Raw genomic sequence first — 24,206 nt, forward strand, 5'->3', positions numbered from 1 at the left:
GGAAAGAGGAAAGGAAAACTTGCAGTCACACTGGGTCCTACCCAGGAGTCAGTAGGTAATCCAGAATGACAATTTGCAACACTAGAAACAGACTCAGACATGGTACACCATACTTGGTAGAACATATCAATAAGCAAGTTTCACCCCTGAAAGCATTAAGCATAAATCAAAGTCTCTTAAATAATCAACACATACACTGGCATTCACTAAGGCAGAGATAGGAAAGCAGGTGGCCCACAGATATTTTATGACAATTCCCATCAGCCCCAACCACAATGGCCAACCGTCAGGGATCACAGTAGTCGTAGTCCAAAGTATCTGGAGGGCTCTGGGCTGCCCATCCTGCTCTCTGTAATAAGGCAACTTTTTTGGAATCTAGAAACACTTGAAAGGCCTTCAATACAGCGATCACATTTCTAGCTTGTGTACAACCTACTGCTATAGATCCCTTCTGTTTGCTGAGCCTTAATGATTCTTCCAGAAGCTGGGGAGCAAATCAGATTCTTGCCCAACACCCCAGACATTTAGTCTTTCCTATCTTCTACTAACAGGATCCAAATTTAAAAATCTGACTTACATTTTGCTAGAAGAACATGCCCCATGTGCTAACGTGTACAGCCCTTCCTGATCTTTCATTAGATACATAAACAGTTTAATACTTGAAATACAAGCAGAAATAACTTTCGGAACCTCCAACTGTCTCTCCATCCCTGAGAAAAAGAAAACAATGCACGTTTGTACAAAAAGATTTATTAAAAAACCAGTAAGACACTACTACATCATGACACTGTCACACTGGGCTTTAAACACAAGACTTTTTCTACAATACTGGGGAACAAAATGGGTGTGGGGCATAAATCAAATTGATTTTTAAGCATAGCAATTAAAAAATAAGACGGTGAAAGCAATTCTGTTGTAATGGAAAACGCAATCAAACTTCAGAGGGACCAACATCTTACTTCCAATTCAGGGACTTGATACAAAAATTTTAGTTTGAACTGCTATTAGCAGGCAGCATGAGCCGCCTCAGAATGAATCTTCAAATGAGAATACTGCTTGTCCACCTAGAGAGAAAGAAAGAGAAGTCAGTTTGTGAAGGCCATGAATTTTAGCCAAAGTTACAGAAAGTGTTTAGATACCCCTACATCCCACTAGGTAAATACTGTATCAACATTAATCAAGTATGCTTTTTTATATTAAAGCTGAACAGGAGAGTCCATGAGCTGGAAATCCACATGTGCACCACTGTTTGAACAAGGATCTTTCCACATCTGAAATTATTTAAGAAATACTTGTTTATTCACCAAATGCCAGGAAGCATCTCCCCAAACCCTTAATGCTCAGCCACCATCAAGTAGTAGTTTGGCGAGTGGCTATTTTTGGCCCAAACACTTCTATTAAAGACTTATACTGGCCGGCTAAACAGTGCTACTTGTCCATTAAAAGAAATACAACAAGGAGAAAGGGTTAAGTGTCTACTATAAATAGGTATATATTGAAAAGTCAGAGGCGTTGACACAACAGGACTTCAGCTCAAGAACATCTTGCAATTACTGCTACAACGTCTATAAAAATGGGAAAAGCAAGCATTAAAATAGATTAATAAAATATAAAATTAAGACTGGAAAATCCAGAGACAAGCTGTATCCTTAGAAGAACAAACAGTTAAAATTATTCAGTAAGCTGATGTATTTAACCATTACTGGGCCTGTAAAAAATGCATTAAAATTACATTACAAGTAGTTTTGTTTTACAAGCAAAGAAATAAGTGAAGGCAAAGCTTGAAGTATCCATTTTATTATAATGCTGATACAGGATGTTGGAAGAGACCATACCAAACGGCAGCATTCGAGAGCGTGAGCATCTCGTACCCTGTCCGCATTGAGCGGGCCTGTGAGAATCGGGAAGTCAGCGCGACACAGGGCCTGCAAGGAAGTTCCCGCTGGCGGGTACAAACAAGGTATAATATCAGAGTTAGTAGGCAATACTGTTTCGCTGCAATTCCTTAATTTGTACCCATTAGCAGTACTTTACCTGTTAACTTTACTGACTTGTTAATTTATAGGGCAAAAGGCAAAAGCTTAAGAGCACCTGTGTTACTTATCTTCAAAGTCATTACGTTACATTACGGTAAGCACTTCTGGGTGCTGTGAAATTTTAAAACATCGATCATTACAATATCTTATACAACGTACTTGAAAACTACTATTAATTATAAAGATAGGACGCAGCTTACGAAAGCAGAACATACCTGTCTGAAATAGGCTCCAAATGGAATAATTTAGTATGGTTTGTAGCTATTTTGATGACCTCCTCGCCGAGACACCTTCCCATAACCACTCTGCTGATCTAAATACAGGAAAGAGGTTTAAGACTCAAAGAATATAGATGCCACGAGCCACTGAGAATCGTCTATTTTGTAAAAGATCAGAATACCCAAAAGCAAGCTCTTCATATCATACTAGAATCATATACACATCTGGAACAGCAGACTCTTCAAGTTATATTGATATGAACAACTAATTTTGCAGCAGCGTGCCATGCATCCTCCACAAACCCAACAAGCTAATTCATTAAAAACTTAGGTAATTCATTAAAGGCTTCTGTATCTAAGACCCTCAAAATACAGCCACATAAGCATCAGGTTAAAAGGTGGCACTCCAACAATGCATCTCTCAGAAGCTGGTAGCAATAATGAGGGAGATTTGAGTCTCACAGCACAGCAGGAGAGTATGGAGCAAGCATTTCAAGTGTATGACCTGAAGTTCATGGCCAGGACAGAGCTCCAATATGGACTTTTCGGAGGGGGGGGGGGATTAGAATGATTGAAGCTATAGCTTCAAAGGAGCCTTTAAAGGAAACTTAAATTCAAGCGCAAACTAAAAGCCCATTCTTGCTGCCATCATAGGATGTCTATTGAAAACAAGAACAATGGCATTTCTCATGCACAAATGACTGCGCACTACAGCCCTGGTGGGATGCCTGATTAGCGGAACCTCACAGGGAAGTCAGTAGGTCATTAAAAGGGTCTTAACTTTCTGCCAGTGTCTCTGAAAATGTCTGCATAGACACTGTAAGGAACACTGCCTGCCACTCTCCCCAACTTCAAGGTAAATTTACTTGCGAGTAGGTGCACCAGCTTTCTGCTTGAGCCAGCATGTTTCTCCCTCCGTCTCTTGTCCCTTCAGTGTTCCTTGGCTGTTCTTTGTGCAGTGTACTGCGAACGCACAAAGAGCAATATAGGAACAAAATGAGGGACAAAACAGAAAAAAAAAACCAACTGCAGAGGGGCTCAGGTGCAGAGATACCCTAAGAATTGCTCCCCAGAAGTCTAAATAGTTCGGGGCTCCAAGTTCTTAAAAAATGCAACTAACTAAATGATTACTAATGAAGTAGTCAGTCTTTCAAATGTCTTGAACAGATTCCCTCTGCTAAGAACAGGTCTGACGTTTTCTGTTAAGATGGTAACTCAATTGTGCCTTTCAACTATCAAAAGAAAAGCACACTCTAGACTTCGACTGGACAATCACCACCCAAACCCACTGCTTAATATCAACCCATGAAGGCATGCTAACTAGCTCTATACTTACTGCTATAATCCCCATATCCGTAATAGTTGTTGTAGCCTGTGTAGTCATAACCTCCGTAGCCACCATATCCTTGACTGTTGTATCCATAGTTGCCATACCCCTGATTCCAATAATTACTGTATCCTGGGTTCCAGCTTTGACTGGGGCCTGCAACAGAATTAGGAGAAGATCACTGCAAGAAAGCCTGGAAACAAACCCCTACTTAAATGGAAGCAAGTTCCCCTATTTCCAAGTAAACGGTGTTTAATTTCCAGTAGTAGGCAAGGAAGTACAGATATGGGGTGTTTATGATTCACAAGCAACCAGGCCACATTGCGCTGAACACTGGAATAGGTTAAATTATTTATTTATTTATTAGATTTATATACCGCCCCATAGCCGAAGCTCTCTGGGTGGTTTACAACACTTAAAATGGTAAACATTAAAAAGTATACAAAATTTTAAAAACCATCAGAAACATAAAAACAACAGTATCCATTTAAAAACAACAATTCTGGGGTCCATTAAAAACAAACTTAACGTTGTTAAATACTGTTAAAAATGCTGTTAAAATGCCTGGGAGAAGAGAAAATTCTTGACCTGGCGCCGAAAAGATAACAACGTTGGCGCCAGGTGAGCCTCATCATGGAGATTATTCCACAGTCGGGGGGCCACCACCGAGAAGGCCCTCTCCCTTACCATCCTTTGAGCTTCCCTCAGAGTAGGCACTCGGAGGAGGACCTTAGCTGTTGAGCACTGTGTAAGGGTAGGTTCATGTCGGGAAGTTAACCAACTTCCCACACTATTCAAGCATAATCAAGATTCTCAAGGTCTTAAAAAGAGTTAATAGTTTCGAGAAGTGACACACGCCGATTAACGTCTTCACCAAGAAGCAAAGTTAGGGCCAGGTGTCGCAATTCGGGGAGGTGGCCAAATTCAGATACATTTGGCGAGTTAAAAAATAATTGAGAAATACATGCATGATGAGAGAACATCTAAGGCATGCACGAACACTGAGGCACAAATACTCCCTCCCTCGGGGCCTTCCCCTCCATCAGATGTGTGTGCTTACCATCAAGAGTACTGGCTCTTTAAGAACTTACCTCCACCTCGGCCACGGGCCCTTCCAGCAAATCCCCCTCGTGTTCCCCACTGCTGCTGCTGCTGATACTGCTCTTTCGACATCGCTACTTTTATTTCACACTGAAAGAAGGAGAACTAATTTGTACAAGTAGTTTGTTGTTTCTCAAAGTGCTTGCCAGCAGTTACTCTCCATTAAATATTCTTCAGAATTAATGTGAGTATGGCACTGCATCATTATAAGAGCTGGTAAAATGATTTGTAAAAAAAATAATTTACAACGGGAAACAATGCAAGGTTTAGACTTGGTTCGCACATAATGACAACCCAGAGTATGGGTTGAGTATGAGTTGTTGAAACCTGGGTTGTTGTTACATGCAAACCTGGAAGTAAAGAACCCATGGTTTGTTGTTATTGATTTGTCATTACATTGATATTCCGCCCTTCTTCCTTCTTAAAGAACCCAAGGCAGTGTACAAAATCCTCCTACTTTCCAGTTTATCCTCATAACAACCCTGTGAGGTAGACTGGACCGAAAGTCTGTGACTGGCCCAAAGTCACCCAGTGGGCTCCCATGGCCGAGTGGAAACCAGAACCTGTCCACACTGCACAAATATTGGTCCTCAATTATTTAACCAGCAACTTTGCTGATAAGACCTAACAGGTTTTGTTCTAGAAACTGTATGACCTGTTGAGCGGAATGATGCAAGTGCCAAATAAACAAATCTCCAGTTATCAGCTGTGGAGATGGGAATGGGTATTAAGGCAAGCACCATGCAAACACGCCCCGTCATTTTTTGCAGCTACTATGGCCCCACCAAACCAGCACTGAAGTTTATAGCAATGAGGCAGTGGCGAAAAAGCCACATGTTTCACTTAAGACAAAGGCACACATGGTTTAAGCGCAAGACCAAGCTTCTGCATTACAGCAATGCACGTTTTCCGCACACATGGTTTTAAATGGAAAATGCTGCTTTTGTGCTGGCGGAGAGGAGGGAGTGTAACACCCAGTAGGTGCCGGGGGGGGTGGAGTTTAGCTCCTGGAAGTCCCCCATCCCTGTATTAAGAAGAGATAAACACCATTACCAAGGTCAATTATAACCCAGTATAAACTTAAGAAAAAATACTTTTAATGGCCATCACCTTTATCAAACCGTGTAAAGTTATAAGCAATTAGTGGTCCAGAGACTTTTGTCAGACAGGATATCAGAATTAGACTCAATAATATACACCACAAAAAATGCAGTGTCGTGCTTTCAGGTTTCTAGCCACTCTGCTCTGTTCCCCCTCCCGCCTGGTTTTCTGGTTCCCCCCCCCCCCGCCCCCCAGTCACTATTCTCTGCCCACTGAATATTCACTCAGTCCTCACTGGACTGTTTATGGATATTCCATTCATTAGGCATTCTGTATCCTTTTAAAGACTTTGCAGTTCCCGCAAACCTGCTGCTCCTTTCCTTTTGTATGTGCCGCTTGGGCTAAATAAAGACTGGCACTCACAGAAATGAGTTTGAGATTCGTGTGTAATGGTGGTGAATCCAAATTATTTGTTCACCAAACAGGTTTTAAATGTTTCTAACAGCTGCACTGGTTCTTTTTACAAGTACAGTTTCATTCCTGGCATCCATCAGCTATTCCATGTGTATTCTCTTCTGTCTACACTTCAGCCTTTTATACAGCAATAAATGTTACTGACCAAGCAAAACCAGGATTCTTTCTAAATCAAAAGTATTCTGGAATCATAGCTTGAAACATACTTTACTAAGACCAACGTTGTGGTATTTTTTCTCCATAATTTTCTTCACTGGTTCTTCATCTTTGAAAGTAATGAAGCAAAATCCACGGCGCTTGTTAGTTTTGTTGTCCATGGGAAGCTCTATCGATTCCACCTGATCAAGAAATACATGCATTTAACAAAATAAACAGGGTGAATAACATCAGTGCGTGTGTGTGTGTTTAAATAGCTAAAACAAATTTAGATCACATTGTTTTTTTAAAGATTAAATTGAAAATACTAAAAAAAATTATAAATATAACTAAATTAATATTGAGCAATATGAATATAACCATGTTGGCACTAGTTATTCTATCATTTAGGAATATTTACACTCTATCTACCAAACATTCATTTCTTCTTCATCTGATGAAAATAAACTGTTCTAATCTACCCAGTAACTATTAGATCTTACTCTGACCTATCAGTCATGGACATTCAATTTTGTACAAGAATCATCAAAAAGAACGCAAAAATTTCCAGTGTGCAGGTTCCTAAAGTCAGCTTCTTAATCACAAGTTGTCATGACTGCTGGTCATAAAAGGCCCTATATGGGAATATTTTAAAGACATTCCTTCTATAGATAAAAAACCAAAACATACAAGATCTACAAAGCACAAAAAGATGCCATGCCCGACTAGGAAACAAAATAAATATACAATATTGCTTTAAATTTAACTTGATTTGGTGGCCAGGGTTACACAAGGCTTAGAAAATATATGATGTAACAGGAAAGGTGATTTAAATCCATCCACCCTGATGCAAAAGCATACATTTTTAGTTGATGGTAATTCAAAACACATGATGAAAGTCTGGCTCAAATTCAGACCTCACACCCAGCCACGGTTTGCATTAACCATAATTTAGAATCCAAACCACTTATAGGAAATCCATAGTTTAGAGCCACATGTCTGCTTAGGACCCCAGTCTTTAGGCACACCGACTTCCAGAGGATATAGTTATTGTTTGTCACATACCAATAGACAGTAACTTTCTTTAACTACGGTTTGTCATAATGTCTGAATTGACCCTCTGTCTCAGGGCAAGTGCATACAGAGGTGAACCCACCCAACCCAGATTACTAGATTTAAATTGAAACACAACTATGCTAAACCCAGGTAAGGCTGGGAACTTAAGTCATTAAAAACAGATTTAACTCTAAAGGAAAAGTTACCCAAGTTTGACCTACTCAGAAGAACTCTGAATACTTATCAAATCTCAAGTTCACTTGACAAGAGAGAGAAAACCACCCACAAGTGAACAATTTCCATTGATTTGCCTTAAGGACATTCCTACTCTCATATTTAATTTGAATTTTTGCCTGAGTCAATTATTGGACGACACTTCTGCACTGAAACAATAATGAAGAGTGCATTCCACATCCTACTGAAATCAGTGTCAATACCCTCATTGATTTCAGTGGAGCTGGCAGTAGCCAAAGGCTCTGGAAACTAATTACCACCAGTGCAAGCACAAAATCCAAAAGGTCACAGATCAGTTTTTCAACTGACTTGCGGGGGAAAGGCAACAGGAGCCAAGAAGTGTGTGGCTTTGGATAACTCTTCCTCTTAGGGATGAACTGAATGTCTGTGCCCTCAAACTGAGGACAGGCTAGAAATTGGTAAGAGACATGCAAGATGCACACATGTATGTTAGATGCATACATGCAACTATTTATTTAACAAAGCAGCAGCAAGAAATAGCCAGAGAGACCACAGGACCTTTTGTCATTTAGGGTGCAATCCTATGCATGCTTAGATGGAAAAAAGTATTTTTTCCATTGCGTCTTTAGAAGATATGGGGGGAGAGGGGGAGATTACTTAAGGAATACAGGGAGATAGTTAAATGAATTATTTGCACTGCCTGTCACTATAGAATGTACTGAACTGACATCCACACCTGAATCATTGTTGGATGACATCCAATGTCTATGTCAAAACTTCTAAAAAGGGATTAAGAGGGTGATGGGGAAATCAAGGAAATTACAGATTGGTTAATCCAACTTCTCTCCAAGGGTCGATAGGTAAGAAGCAAAAGCACTGCTTAACGTAAGGAAGTCATTGCTATAGGACATAATTATGGTCACTAGCTTAGATGGCTTCTTAAAGAAGGGGGAATATACCAAAAATAAGTGTATCAACAGCTATCAGCAATTAAATCTAAACAAGTGGAACCTGCTATAAAACATTACAGTGCTGTATGGAGTGGTCCCTGTTCAGGATACCAACCATTCCATCCCCTTCCCCATTTTCTGTCCCCACTCCCTCCCCTTAAGTGTCAATCAGCATTTTAGCATTCTGTGGCAACAGAGCATGCTCAGATTTTTGGGAGTTTGCCCAATCCATCCTGCTACTTTAAGGGTCTCGTCTCCCCCCACTATGTATCTTTTGTATTTTTGCAAACCAGCTATTCGTTCCCACTTGTACATGCAGGGCCGGTGCCAGGCTTTTTTGCGCCCTAGACAAGGTGAGCTGCTTTCACACACACACACACCGTATCCCACACACACACACACGCTCCACGAGGCCCGCTCATCCCGGGGCCAGGGATGGGGCTTACCGTTGGCAGGCGGGTGGCTGCCGGCGCCCCGATCCGGCCCAAGGCGAGCGAGCTGGGCAGCAGGAGCGCTACGCGTGGTGCCCGACTCCTCTGGCCGCCCGGACGCGGCGGCGGAGTTTCATTGAGGGGCTGTTGCCCTTCGCCTCCGTCCTTTGGGTTGGAGTGGCAAGCGGGACGCAGGCCACATGGCTGGGTGAAGGGAAGGGAGGGCAGCGGGGGGAGGGGAGGGGAGGAGGGGGCGGCGGCAATCACGCCTGGCGAAGGAGCCGCCGGCGCCGAGCAGGTAAGGCGGACTTTCACCCCTCTCCACCAGGCGGCTCCACGTGCTGATGTCCGGCGCATGCTGGAACTCAGAACGTGGAGCCGCCCGCCCCCGCCCCCCAGTGTCCCAGGTTGGCTTCGGCTGCTGGGTGGGCGCCCGGCTGAAGCCAAGCCAGGGACGCTGGGGAGCAGGGCGAACGGCGCACCCGGAAGCTGCCCTCACTTGGCCAGAGCAGCTCTGGGAGTGGGAGGGCGACTTCCGGGGGCGCCGAACTTGGCGCTCTAGGCGGTGGCCTAGGTGGCCTTAATGGAAGCACCGGCCCTGTGTACATGAATGGTACCATTTTGACTACTTAACTGACAAGTCAAACTTGAAATTTCTATTAGCATACTATTATTTTGTTATTATTAAAAGCATTTTTACTCCTCTCTTTAGCCGAAAAAGACTCCCTGAGAGGCTTACAAAGAACAATAAGACATACATGATAGAACCTTTATATTCAGAAGCAATATATGTCTGAAGACCAGATGTTGGAGGGAGAGGACTGTTGCCTCCAGGGAGCCCACAAGCAGAGCATGAAAACATCCAGCTGGCCACTGATAGGAACAGAATACTGAACTAGATGGACCCTTGCTCTGACCTAGTAGGGCTCTTACATTTTTATTTATTTATTTATTACATTTTTATACTGCCCAATAGCCGAAGCTCTCTGGACGGTTCACAAAAAAATATGTAATACTACGGTCAAATTGGTTACTCTTCCTCTTTCAAGGAACCAATTAAATATAGCCTTATGATAACTTGTTGCATTATTCTCTTTTTATGGCAATGTTATTAACACTACAACAGCTTCTAACTGTGATCCATACTGCAATTCATGTGGTGACCCTAGATAGAAGGCTCAGGAGTTTCATGGCTTGCCAAACTGCCAGGCCAGTTTCACTAAACTTCCAAATACGATTTTCTCCTGACTTCTTTCCCACATTTGCAAAGGGCCTCAATTGGACAATTGGCAGACAGCAAGTCAAGAACTTAAAAGCAGCGAACACAAGCCTTTGAGGACCAGCTTTCCAAATACTAACAATTTATCCCCAAATATGTTCTGAACTTGCTCACAGTAACAGCAGAAAGTCTTAAAGGAAAAGCATCCTTGACTGGTGGTCACAACATTGTTGGGAGGATAATGGCTAGGTTTGAAACATACCAAAGAAATAACTACTTCTTACCCCCCTAGAGCAAGTTCTTGGGCAAATATCCCAGCTGTCAAAAAGAAAAAAAAGCTGTCCCTTCATAGTAGTTGAGCCAGGAAATTATGACAGTGGCATGCATGCATAATATAAATACAAATATTTTTATTCTCATCAAATTTGGTAGATTTAATAAATTAAGATTTCTTTAACTATAACACCACCACTATACAAACAGATTGGGCAACTGACTTACCTCCCCAAAACCTCCAAAGTATTCCCTTATTTTCTCTTCAGGTGTATCTGGAGACAAGCCACCAACAAAAATCTTTTTAACTGGCTCTTTTGTTTTCATTGCTTTAGCTCTTTTGGGATCAATCACTTTGCCATTCAGTTTGTGCTCTTTTTGATCCATGACCTGTAAGCAGTTACAACTTGGTAAAAAAACGGAGCCTTACCGAAGAAAGCATCTTAAACAATTTTTTCATTATGTAAGAGCTAATGCTATATGATTTTACATTATTTCAAAAGTAACAAAGTCACTCAAAAACAAACATACCTTGTCCACACTCTCAGCTTCCTTGAAAAGCACGAAGCCAAAACCTCTTGACCGCCCTGTAATAGGGTCTAACTTCAGGGTGCAGTCCACAACTTCTCCAAATTTCGTGAAGTAGTCCTTAAGATCTTTCTTCGTAGTATCCCAGCTAAGGCCTCCAATGAACATTTTCCTGCAGGCATAAATGAATAGTAAAATGGTAAAACTTTAGAAGTTAAAATTCAAATTGTGAACTTCAGTATGTCAGCCATTACCAATATTCCATATATGTATTTGAGAAATGTACTAGTTTGATATAGGTCACTACATTGGGAAAAGCTTTAAAAACAAGTAGTCCAAGTCCACAACCCTGTACTGTGACCCAGTGCGCACTATAAAACTGTATGCAATGCCTGACATACATTTCATGTCTAAGTAGCTGAACCTAGGAGAGATAGGCTATTTACATTACTGTGATCACCATTATAATATTACCATTGGACAGGGTGGATTTGATTTAAATCAATTGGATTTAAGTACTACTCAGAAAGACTCGATTTAATCATGTGACTCCCCCCCCCAAAAAAGTGCACTCTATTCATTGATATTTTTTTAAACTTAGCACTTAAGAGGTAAGGGGTTGATTCTGTGTACATAGATTTGCAAAAGAACAATGGGATTGTGATCTCTGCAGACACAAATTCACAGTTTGAGAACTGTAAAACCAAGCATCTGTGATAATCTCTTCCAGATAGAAAAATTGCCCAATAATCTTACAGAATGGCATGATTAATGGAATTCATTTACCAAAAAATTTAAACGTTGCATGAATATACAGCCTCATGCTACGTAATTAACAACTAATCCTTATTTCATGATGAATAACCTTTGGACTATAATGTATTTTAAACAGAAAACTATCTTTAGATAGAGTTTTCCTCAAAAAGCATTTTATTAAAAAAAATCCAATTTAAATAAAAAAATCCAATTTAAATTAAAAAACGTTTTCTTAAAAAAAAAATCATTTATTTTTATCCACCCTGCCATTGGATGAAGGGAAGGTTAATGGGTTTTGTTAGAATAGTAGGAGTGTGGTGTGAACATCTATTAGAAATCCCATCCAAAAAATACAAGTGACCTAAGCCTAGTGATCTCCCCTACCTCATAAACTCAGCTACCCAGCTAAGTAGTCTTGGGGAGGCCGGGAAGGTGCTACACATACAGCCCTTGTTTACTGAATACTGAAGCCAATCGGAACTGCAATTAGCTTAACTGCTGTAACCACAGCAAAACCCCATTCTTGGCTCCATTCTGCTTCCCTACACAAGATTAAAAACAGTGCTGCCACCTCAGCATGGACGTGACCACACAACTGGCTGGCTCTGCTAACATCTCACATCCAAACCTGCTTCTATTCTATTACAACAAAACAAAGTGGTGGGTTTCTTAGAGCTTAGTGTAAACATAAACCAGTTTGTCTAGAAGTTTGGCACCAAGCAAAGACCGCTAGTAATGACATGTCAGTTTCAGTTTCTCAAGTCTGTGAATGAAGACTGTATAGCACACAAGGTATCCAGTTTGATTATTTTAATAGGTTCTAAGAACAGAAGACACAAATCTATAGAATTGATTCCTGTATGATTTAGTTTATAATGAAGGATTTTCATGTAAGATAGCATGGATATCATGATGCCAGTAAAAAATGTATCATACTAGCAACTTCTAGAACAACAGGTAGGGAAATGTTCAGCCTCTCCCAGAATAGCAATGCTAGACAGAGGCATCTGCAATCAGGAAACTACTGAATGCACTATATGCTCCAAAACTTCCCAAATACGCCAGAGTTTGAGGGGAAATGTAATGCTAAATTGTTCCGAGATGAAAACAGGAAAGAAAAAAACTGTCAATTCTTGCAACACTACTCAAAGAAGGTATACACTAGACTTCTTGATCAATCTGTCCCTTTACTTCCAACCAAGCAGCCAAGGAATTCCTTCTCTTAAAGTCGCACCTTATACTGCAGCTTTGCCTGAAGCAACACGTGCTGCTGCTAGAAGAAGCACTCCATCTCGGGGCCTGAACTAACTTACACATGAAAGAACCAACAAGGAAATTGAGCGCTAATTGAGAACAGTAAGAGAAATCAGACAAGTTGCACACTTCCTGAAGCTATTTTCAAGACTGTTTCATGCAAAAAGCTCTTGTAGATACATACTTAAGTTTATGCCGACGGACAAAGTTACTAGTTTTAACTCTGACGAAATATGTGTTGTAAAACCTAAAGAAAATATTCTTTGCAAAAACTTTCATTAGTCACATGCTTTTTACAGCCTTGCAAAAAATTGACAAAAGTTGCTAGCCCAAAACAGTAATTTTGTATTAGCCTGATTATGTAGTAATGTGTGACACACTGAACCAGAATATTTGGTTCTTTTCCTTTTAGGTTATCAAATTCTTCAATGGAACCGCTATGAGCACAGCTAGACCAAAAAAAAGATCTCTTATAAAACCACAGCAAGAGAAACAAAAGCAAATCAAGGTTACTTGGAATATAGGTCTGTACTGGCTTACCTTGGATAACATTCAGATTTGAGGCCTTTGCAACAAATACCTGGGCTATGCTGCACCAGCACTAATTTCTTTTGCTTTTAAAAACCACATACTTCTTCCAACAAAGAAACCCAGAGCAGCCTATTTAATCGTCATATCATGAAGGTTCTAATAGTGTAAAATTACCACAATACTAGGCTACTTCTTGTTCAAAAAGCCAAGATTTGCAGAAGAGATAGGTTTTCTTTCCATGCACTTTTCACACTTGCACTATTTCAGCCTCAACACTCTCCCTCCTGTACGCAGAAGCAACCAATACCAAGACATTTTTAGAAGCAGGCAGGGCCTAGACGAGCCTAGCAGAAGCTACAGCCAACATTCTCAGGGAACATTTCTTCTATCGGCTCAGAAAAATTGGACACAATTCTCAATATGAATAATGAAAGAAAAGCCATCCAAATGCACATATTCTGCCACATCAAACACAAACAGGAACACCTGCAGTACAGACATATGTTTAGATCCCATTGTAGGCTCCCTTGCACTTTCAGTACATTACATGCTTTATCCATGAATTGATGCAAGAATTAAACATTTCAGAACAAGAGAATTACAGGGGAAGATGATCCCTGCCAAGACTTTTATAACCACGGAGAGTGAAAGGCAGAAACTTAATGCACTATTACTTCCCCGTGCTGTTTTCTCTCTAGAATACTACTCAGACACTAAGGCAAAACCTTGTCTTAATATGAGCAGAAATAGGAATCAATCTAAACTCCCTACCTTTGATATTGTTAGACTGAATATTCTATCTTGCATCAAAAGCATTACTAATCTTGAGGCAAATCGCTTCCTAATATTAAATTCGGAGCTCCAAGCTCAAATCTAGGTCAAAGCCACTATATGTTTTTCCAGTGGCAACTCTGGACATCACACATAGGGCACATCTACACCAAGCAGGACATTCCACTATGAAAGCAGTATGAAAGCGGTGTATAAAAGGCAGGAGCCACACTACTGCTTTATAGTGGTATTGAAGTGCACTGCAGGATCTACACTCTACTGCTTTATAGTGGTACTGAAGTGCATTGACAACTGTTGGGGCCCTTGACACATCTACACCAAGCAGGATATAGCACTATGAAAGCGGTATATGGTTTGTGTCACGGGCCCCAACAGTTGTCAACACACTTCAATATCTCTATAAACAGTAGTGTGGCTCCTGCCTTTTATATACTGCTTTCATACCACTTTCATAGCGGAATATCCTGCTTGGTGTAGATGAGCCCATAGAATCCAATACCCAGGCATGCAGGTGGCAGTAAAAGCAGCAGCAGCAAGAAGCCCCAACTGCTAGCAGCTGTGATGTAGCGCTTACAGGGGGAAGTGACACAATGAACTCCGGGTTCCTGGTCGACACTGTATGAAAGGAGTGCTGGAGTAGATGGACCCTTGGCCTGATCCAGCATAGCTCTTATGTTACTAAATGCTCGTTTCTGGAAAAGGTGCAACCTGCCCATTCTGGAATGAGTATTTTCACTTGTTGCAGTGCTCTCCCCCACCCCGGAAACACTACATCGCAGCGGCCACCATGCCTGACCTGTCTGCCCAAGGCCAGCATTGGATTCTACCCTAAGAATTAAATTGGAAAGACAAGACTAGAATGCATTCATTGAAACAGTAGTTATCTCAAAGTTCTAAGAACACACACAATCCTATGGTGCAAAATAGTGTACATGTGCAGAGAAGTCCTGTCTAACGTTGGTATGTTAGTAGAACATAAATGCATATTCTTATAGATTTCTGCATGCTATTTAGAAAGAAGACAGTAGCCCTATTAAGACAAGATATAAACAAGCCTTTTTCTCATGCATGTAGCCCCTCCGCATGCTGAATGCAATAAAGCAGACTTCAATTAAACAGTTTCCTGTTCCATTTGAATCGGAAAACTACTTACCATTTTTGGAACAAGCCAGGATCCAAACAAACTTCAAGTAGTGGTTTAGGGTCCTGGCTTGTTCTGAAATGAGAGACTATGGTTAATGGTTAACTTCCTAGTTTAATTGGGGCTCACACAAGATGAGAAATAATGGATTGTGTGCATGGCAGAACATTCATTCATATAAGGACTTAATAAGCTGTAATATGATCATCCAAACGCAGACATCGTATTTTTATAACTTAAGCTTCTCATATGCATAGATGGTCCTTCATTATACATTAATTTGTAGGCTAACCCATCCCAAAGCTTTGGGAAGATACCAGTATTTTAAAGTCACTCACTGTAGATGTTAAAACCACCCTCATCCCAACCCTTCTAAGTATCTGTGGTGAAACTCTAACTAAAGTCACTCAATCCTTCTTAGAGTATTAGGACAGCACAACAGACACCCAAAAATTGGTTCAAGCTATCTGGGCATAGTTTCACACAAACAGTTAAGAATTTAGGCTGATAATGACAATTCCAGTAACATATAAAGCAGTGCAAAGGATTTGACAAGTTTCCAGGATGACAAATCCCATCATTGAGGGACAGCCTCACCATGCTCCGACAACCTAACCTGATAGATAGCAAGATGGTGCTCATTAAGTATTCCCACTTAAGTTATGGGAAATACTGCAAGAGGCTGTCTCACTTTATGCTGGTCCCAATGATTTAAGTCTTTATAATGTCAAAACTATCACTTTAAACTGAACCAGAATGAAAACAGGGAGCCAATCAATATACTAGAGAACTGATGTTAACAATCCCAGTGATCCTTCTCAATCAGGAGAGACCTTGAAATATTTTTTCTGCCAAAGCTTCACATTACAATGCTCTAGCCTGAGTTATAAAGATATGAATCACTCTCTCTAGAACTAGTTGCTTATGTACAAGCTACAAAAAGCTATTGATAGTCTCTGCAAAGCTGCTTCCTTAAATAACTTTAATATTTTTTTCATGCATTATGGAAGATGTATAATATGCATTATGAGGAAACCTGGTATTAACTTACACACCACGTAGTCATCATTAATAAGGATCAAAAGCTGTAGAATAAGAAAACTGCTTAAGGGTGGACAAATAATTGATAGAATGCCAATACACCATCTTGCAGACATCCTTATGAGAAGTGGCAATGAGGTTTAATATTACCTTTCCCCCAAAAAAACTTCCTAGTGTAAGAAATGTGTCTAAATGACCCACTAATACAGAAGACAGTCCCATGGGGTCAGGAAACCAGGACAGGTTTCAAGATGGAACAAGAGAGAGTTCAAGGGAAAGTTCTGCATTCATTTTGAGGGTTAAAATTCTCTCCCCTCAACTACTACAGAATAATCAAGACTAATAATTTTACCTGCAAAAGATGTAAAAACTTATGACTGCCTTTTTTTTAACATGCACAAGTTAGACTTCACACAGGATTGATAACCTTTACAGCATACAGGCTTGAAAACAGGTGGGTATATCAAAAAGGCTGTTAGTGAACTGCTATATTTGTCAGTCACAGCTACACTACCAGTCTTCATATTATCTGACTCACACACATAAATATGCCAAGTTATTTTCTTTAAACTCACACAATCCCTTTCCATTGATACAGTCAAGACCATAGCTATACAGTAGCCCAAAATCTTAACCAACTGACTTTGAATAATCCTCTTTTAAATGCTGCGAAAGAAAGACTTCTTTCCAAACACTAGTAACTAGGAAATGTAGGTCCTTGTTTAACAGCCAATCTGTGTTTAAAGCATAAGAGGTCCAAAGGATCTCCGTCCCCCATTTCCTCCACCCCAAAATATTTAGCGGCTACATACATTTGTCAGTAATGCTGCATTGCATATGGCCAGGCACCAGCAGTTCATCTCAAAGTCAATTCAAACACAATCCCCAAATTTAAATCAAGTTCCACAAGTTTTTAGGTTTTCCTTCTAAAACCAATAAGGAAACTACAACTTTCTCAGTGCTAGTCTACTGCTGCAATTCTCCCTCTGACAAGCCTTTATTTTTATTGCTGCATAAACATACATGCTGCTTTTCAAAATAATTTAAAAGAAAAGTCCCTGTCCTGACAGAATGGCTTGGTTCAGACAACACGCTAAACCATGTTGCTTAACCACAAAATGGTTAATGGAATGCATCCCTTAACTATTTTGTGGTTAAGCAGCATGGCTTAGCGTGTTGTCTGAAGGAGGCCAATCTTTATTCACTGGTCTTCCACTATCCTCAGTACAGGTGTGGAAAACCTCTCTCCATCCAGCAGCACACACTAGATCATTTCATACAGTTATTCCTTAACAGTCCCCTTTCAGCCCTCCTGACATTCAAAACGGGTAGACGGAAACTATTTTTAAAGTTGGCATCCGGGTGAAGCGAAGATTCTTAACTCGACTTCGAGGCGGGACCACTGGGAGAGCAATTAAACGGATCTCTAATATAGACTACAAATATATGATCTCCATTACCATAAAACTATTTAAAGACCATATTTTTTTAAAAAAAAAAAACCTAACGAACTGGGTGCACACTTTTGCAGCAGTTATTCTTATAAATTGCCTAAGGCAGGAGAGTTAAGCTCCTTTGCTCCCAGTTTAATTGGAAAGCCTTACAATTAGATAAGGAAATAACGCATTGTCCACCTCCTCCTCTCCTTCCTTCCAAGGCGGCCGCCGCAGTTATCTTAACACTAACGGGGGCGAGGCAAAAGGCAACGGTAGCGATGCATAAGCGGCGGGGCGGCCACCGTTAAGGGCAGAGCTCCTGCAATAAGCGATTAACCAGGGCCACACACACCCCGCCAATCTCGAGCTGTTCCCCCGCTCCGCTAAGACCGCCTGCAACTGCACGCACTTGGGACAGACGCGAGTGAACACGCGGCGGGATGGAGTCGCCGCTCTCCTCCCTCCGCCCGCCCGCTCAAGCAGGCCCGTCCACTCACCCTTCATCCTCTTCGTTCTTGCTCGCGTCAATTTTGGCTCCCTCCGACTCGCCTGAGCCGCCTCCCCCGCCGCCACCGCCGCCTCCCCCTTCCGCGCTGTTGCCGCCGCCGCCCGCGACGCCTTCAAGCTGCTCTGTCGGCTCCGTAGCCTCCGCAGCCTCCGCGTCTCCGGCGAACTCCTGGTCCGACATGGCGGCCGCCTTGCGGACTCGGCCGGCCGGTCTTTTGGGAAGAGGGAAAAGCCGGCGGAGTGAGGCTGGCCGGTGGCGCGGCGGGGAAGAAGCCAGGCTCCGTCTGCTCCAACAACTGCGAGACCTGCGTAGCGACGAACCCCGGGCTCTTACTGGTTTCCCTCCTTTCTCACACTTTAATGGCGCCGCCTCGATGATCCCAACCTAAAATGGCCGACGGAAGGAATGCGGCGGCGGCGTGGGCACGTAACCGACGTCCCACTTTCCCCGCGCTCATTCACTCGCCGGCGCGCTAATCGGCTGAGGTACCATGGAGAGAGGGAGCTAGAGCGACGCCTCCCTCCCTCCCGCCCATAGAGAGAGCCCACTCGGCCTACAGGGAGACTTTCTATTCAGCGCCTGAACTTCAAGATGTTGCGCCGCTCTACTGGTTTCTGAACTCTATGGTTTGTCTATCCTATTCCGCCGCCTCCGTCCCCTTCATAGACCTAAGAAAATAGAGATACAAAAAGGCTTTATCCGTCCGCCATTTCGTGCGTGCGGAGTTAAGGCGAAGCGACCATATCGTAGGAGAGATAAGGGTTTCAGGAGACTCTTATCCTCTGGATCGCACGTCATTTGGACGAGAGGCGCGCCGTCCAAGCAATATATGTTTTCAAATATATTTATAGTTACCGTTTTGCAAGCAAAAATTGCATAAAGAGTATAATCAGTGGAGGCTGGTGGCTCCGACTTCGGTGGGGCTGTGAATTCGTTATGAGTTTCAGTAAGAACCAGCCAGAATTCTAAATTAGCTATCCAAGGTGCTGAGCTTACTTTGGGGCAAATGGTTCGATCCCTTGGGTAGCGCCATTAAAGTTCTGGCTGAAACCTGAAATGAATTCACAGCCCCACCGAAATCAGAGCCACCAGCCTCCACTGACTATGCTGCATAGAAAGCTGTGTTACATTAGTCAGATCATCTAGCTCAGTATTGTGTGTAACAGGGATAGGAAGCCTCAGGCTCCCGGTCCAAATGTGACCCTGGAGTTCCCCATATAGTGACACCTTTTCCCTAACCACTAATACCTTGGTGGTTTCCTGGGTTTGTGCAGTTTTCTCCCTATCCTAAAAAGTTAAAACTTAAGTTACTGGCACTAAAAGCTTTTAGCTAAAATTCATTAAACAAAAAACCTACGGTTTACAAAACAACATTAAGGCTCTAGAGCTTTCAACCAAGCACCAAAAAGCAGGGAAATTGGGAGTTAAGGCTCACAAGCCTTAACGCCACATGCTCCCTAAGGAGGCAGAAAGTGCAAGTGAAATTCTCATTCTCCCAAAGCAGATAAACCATGAGGACAGGATGGAGAATAGGATACGCAGAGGTGACTGTGGGGTTGTGGAAAACTTTTGTAAATCGCCCAGATAGCTTTGGCTGTGGGGCGGTATATAAATTTAATAAATAAAATAAACTGATGACAAACAACTTAGGGCCATGGGAAAATATTCTATATTAGAATAAGTTTCAGTTTACTATGTTAATTATGAAAGCTCATTTTATGCTGCATGCTTTTTCTTCCTGTTTGGATCTCAAAGTAGCTGCACAGGCTGCATTTCCATCCATAGATATTTAATCAAAAGTAAGACCCACTGAATTTCCTTGGTTCTTGAAGACCCAACCAGGGGAGGCTAGTAAATTAAACCCGGGGTGGAGGGTGGGATTCCATCAAGTTCATCCGAGAGCAGGTGTTGTAGAACATGGACCTGCCAGGAGTGGTGAGGCTGGATTTCTGGCAGACCCAGCCAGGCAACTTTATGGCCTGCTAGTCCCCGTTTGGTAGCCTGCAAAAGCACCTGTCTCATAAGGCACATGGATACCTGAGAACTGTTATTAAGGTCTGTTACAAAGTAGCTTCTGTGAGCAGTACTGACTCCATTGTGAAGCAGTCAAAGCCCCACCTGCAGCAAGAATGAGGCTGGGAGCATTCACAAAAGGAGAGATCAAGTAATCATTTTCTGATAGTGCATTCCCCAGAGACCAAGGTGGGGGTAAAACTAAGCAGAATATGAGTGCTGGATGGCAGGAGTCATACCTGGTGATACACATGCTAATGCAGCCCTGTTGCTGAACTCCAAGCTAAAAGTCATATTTGGTAAAGAAAATGTTTTCAGCAAGTACAGCCATCATCCCCCAATTACCCTCTTTTGTTATGTCTATCCCATAGCAAGTAGCATCACTTTCATTGTTTATGAGCAGTGATGACTGCTTTTCTTTAGATGTTATATTACAAAAACCCTCAGGTTTGGGGGAGAAAAGGAGGCTAGCTCCCTCTCTCTCTTTGACCAGAAGCACAGAGCATACTACCCATTCCAGCTTGCGAGAGCAAGCTGCCATGGGCGAGTACTTTGCCTCCCTGTATTCTTGTCCTCTTCACCTGAGACCAAGAGTTGCAACGCTCCCCAGTTTCGGTCTACAGGAAAGGGCTGCAGCCCAAGGAAAGGTATATTGCCTTTAAAGATTCCCTCTACTCTTTCCCCTGCTATGTGTGTGTATGCTCTTAAGTCTCAAAAAGTCTATTTTTCAGTCTTGAAAGTACTTCTAAGCCTCCACTTGCTCAGCTAATTTCCCCAAAACTAGCTTGTGCATTTGTATTTGTTTCAAACTCAATAAATGTGCCATTGTGGCATTATCCCATTCAGTGCTGTAAATTAGTTGAGTAAGAATTGCCTTACTTAGCCACAGACGCTCTATTGTGTCAAAAGATTGTCAAGATTCGGAAGAGGGGCCGACCAAGGGCAAGATGGATGGATGATATTCTGGAGGTGACAGACTTGACCTTGGGGGAGATGGGGGTGGCGACAGCTGACAGAAAACTCTGGCGTGGGCTGGTCCATGAAGTCACGAAGAGTTGGAAACGACTGAACGAATAAACAACAGTTTTCATTAGAACGTGTGCAAGTTTGTACACAGGTCTAATGAGAGCACATCGCATAACAGGTCTGCCACATTGTTTGTCTTCAGTAGACTGTAGTCCAGACCTCTTCAGAAGGGGGGATAGTGTTATGTGGTTGGGGTCAGTCTAAATGATCTCCAGGTGTGCCTTACTCAGTGCCTCTGATCACAAAGTGATTGAGGATTTCCCCCAACTCTGTCACTCTTGAAGTTACTAGGCCTGTTGAAAATAGATTTTAAAACATAAGCAGGAAAACAGTGAATACTCTTTTAACTTGTTAAACCAATGAAAACATGCCACACAGGAAGTCTTAAGATATGAGTGGTTTATAAAGAAAAGTAAATGGAAAAGTACATCAGATACAGAAGTGAAATGTCAAACATGCAATGATTAGAAAGAAAATACATGTGCATAGTATGCAAAAAGCCTATTAGAAAAACAATGTTGTAGGCCCAGAAGCACTTTGAAAGGTTTCAAAGTTGTACTTAAAACTTACACAGCCCAAACTTGTTAAATGAAGCATTTGAAGCGTTCAACTTTATAGCAGTATGGTCCAAACTCATAGAAAAAAAAGAAGAGAGCAGTGGGGGGGGGGATTAAAAGGAACATACAGCTACCTATTCCAAGGTGTAGAAAATATTTTAAATTGAAAAGTGCTGTGAAGCCCAACCTTCATCAGTGAGTAAAATCAAATAGGAGGCAAGCCAGGTACCTGGGTCAGAGAAACTGGCCTTGGGAAAAGATAGTCCAAAGTAGTCACAAAGCCAAAGGAAAACATGTTCCAGAAGAGAAAAGAGGACTTTTCTTTTCTCAAAAGGGAGGCAAGAACCAGGCTGCTTCTCAGACTTCAGACAGCAAAACTCTCTGCCCTCAAGGAAAGCCAGGCCTGCTTATGAACTAAAGTTTCATCCCTATTTAATTCCATAGCTTCCTCGTGGTAGGGTCTGGTCACGCTGAGAGGATTCCTTGTCTACACCACACACAGAAATTCATAGCTGCTTGCTGCTTCTTTTAATCCAGATGGTAGTCATTCCCTCCTCCCTGTCCCCCTCAACTTTCTGAATGCCGCGTTATGAGTTTCCATAGGCTTTCGTTAGCAATAAAAAGTATTTTTTTAAAAACTGGATTTAAAAAAAAGAAAAGCTATTCCATCAAATATAAGATCAAAGGAATTTGGGATTTTAGTTCGGTAAGCCTTCATGTGATTACAAAGGGTGGACAAAAAAAAACCAAGGTTGTTTTTAACATACACTTTAGCCAAAGTTTTTCTATTCTATGTTAAACGGCCCTCCTTCCCTCCATCTTTCACTAAACTTTTTGAAATTTTCAGGTTATGTAAAACCAAGTTCTTTCTGGCACATATAAATTTTAGGAAGATTGGTGAAACATTTTTGATTTTATGAATGACCCCCAATTACCCTTTTTATCACGGTAGAATGCTTTCCCCTCTGTCGAACCTTAAGGACAGCTGTGCATCCTTAAACAAGCTGATATTTTTAGTAATTTGGCCCCATGCAGCACCCCAAAAGCTCTCCATAGCAGCCTTTCCCAATCTGGTGCCCTCCATATCCTGATGGACTACAATTCCCAGTATCCCCAGCCACCATGGCTAACAGCCAGTGATGATAGGAGCTGTTGTCCAACAATATTTGGTGTTCCAATGTTGGGAAACATTTCTCCAATGTAGTGCTGAGAAAAGATGGGTCCTGGAGACAAGGCCCAATTAAGCCAGGTAAATCATTGTAACCGTAATAAACAAACAAGCAATTCTTTGTCCGGCAGGCTGTAGTAAGCCCTCCACTCTGAACTCACACAACATATCCAGGTATACACTCAAAGAAAACAATGTTATGTACAATGTAGGGGAGGAATAATTCTTAGTGGAACAAAATTTCCTATGCTTTCTTGGAAGCAACAGTCTTCACATATTAATCACCTGAAGGGGTCTCCTTGGGTACAAGGATCCATGGGGCCATGTTTATGGCCCCACCGGATGTTACATGGCTTTCCTGGCTCCACATCACACGTCTACATATCTTGGGCTTTTTATGTACGAGCAGGAAATGCGGAGCACGTACAGCATGGCAAAAATGAAACATGTTGCTGTAAGAATTGACACATATTCTCTTTCGGAAGTAGGAGTTGAATATTGACTGCCCCCCCCCCCCATAGTAGGACCTGGGTTCTCACCCAGTTAGCCTAGAACTTGATCCAGCCTTGTTTGGAGATGTCAGGACTTGAATCTGGGATCTACTGTGTGCAAAGTACATGGCCTGAGCTACAGAAACTTAATTCAGGACAACACTACCAGAGTAAGAGCTGGTGTAGCACGATAGATAAGACTGAGTCATGAATGAGGAAGCCCATCTTCTCCTCTGCTCCACCACCAGGTTTGCAACTGTCATGAATTCATCTCGGATAAGCCACTGTGTATGCATGAGATCTTTCAGTTTCTTAGGCCCTTCTTATCGCTTTGGCCACACAGCAGGGTTAGGAGGGATCTCTCTTCTGACATTTATTCATGTCTTTTCCATCATGACATAGAGAAGTGAGACTTAAAAGTAGCTCCTTATGTTGTTTAACTCTTCACTCAGTTATGGAACAGGGATCAAGAACAAATAACAAAGGCAATGCATTCTATGCCAGTGGG

General features: G+C 41.9%; 1 protein-coding gene across 7 annotated transcripts; it reads right to left on the reverse strand.

Annotated features, from left to right (window-relative positions):
* Window positions 1-734: 734 nt before the first annotated feature.
* Window positions 735-18,823, reverse strand: HNRNPD (heterogeneous nuclear ribonucleoprotein D). 7 transcript variants are annotated; one of them, XR_010025934.1, is made up of 11 exons: window positions 18,433-18,823; window positions 15,471-15,533; window positions 10,988-11,156; window positions 10,685-10,846; window positions 6,404-6,535; window positions 4,673-4,772; window positions 3,591-3,737; window positions 3,121-3,217; window positions 2,252-2,349; window positions 1,836-1,942; window positions 735-1,064 (listed from the first exon to the last, which is right to left on the reverse strand). XR_010025934.1 is itself a non-coding variant. In XM_063136300.1 (10 exons), the coding sequence occupies exons 1-9, from the start codon at window positions 18,621-18,623 to the stop codon at window positions 2,298-2,300; spliced, it is 1,113 nt and encodes a 370-aa protein (XP_062992370.1). In that variant the 5' UTR covers window positions 18,624-18,823; the 3' UTR covers window positions 735-1,064; window positions 2,252-2,297. The 7 variants fall into 7 exon arrangements, 6 of the variants coding, with proteins under 6 accessions (XP_062992370.1, XP_062992369.1, XP_062992372.1 ...); XM_063136300.1 differs by lacking the exon at window positions 1,836-1,942; XM_063136299.1 differs by having other exon boundaries at window positions 735-1,942.
* Between the last annotated feature and the right edge of the window lie 5,383 nt (window positions 18,824-24,206).

Source organism: Elgaria multicarinata, chromosome 10 (genome assembly GCF_023053635.1).
Source record: "Elgaria multicarinata webbii isolate HBS135686 ecotype San Diego chromosome 10, rElgMul1.1.pri, whole genome shotgun sequence".
NCBI lineage: Eukaryota > Metazoa > Chordata > Lepidosauria > Squamata > Anguidae > Elgaria > Elgaria multicarinata.

Coding starts and splice junctions, on each gene's coding strand:
- HNRNPD (XM_063136300.1), bottom strand. CDS start 18,623: ATGTCGGACCAGGAGTTCGCCGGAGACGCGGAGGCTGCGGAGGCTACG. Junction 15,534..18,432: donor AAGAACGAAGAGGATGAAGG/GTGAGTGGACGG, acceptor CTCTCATTTCAG/AACAAGCCAGGACCCTAAAC. Junction 11,157..15,470: donor CCTGGCTTGTTCCAAAAATG/GTAAGTAGTTTT, acceptor TTATGCCTGCAG/GAAAATGTTCATTGGAGGCC.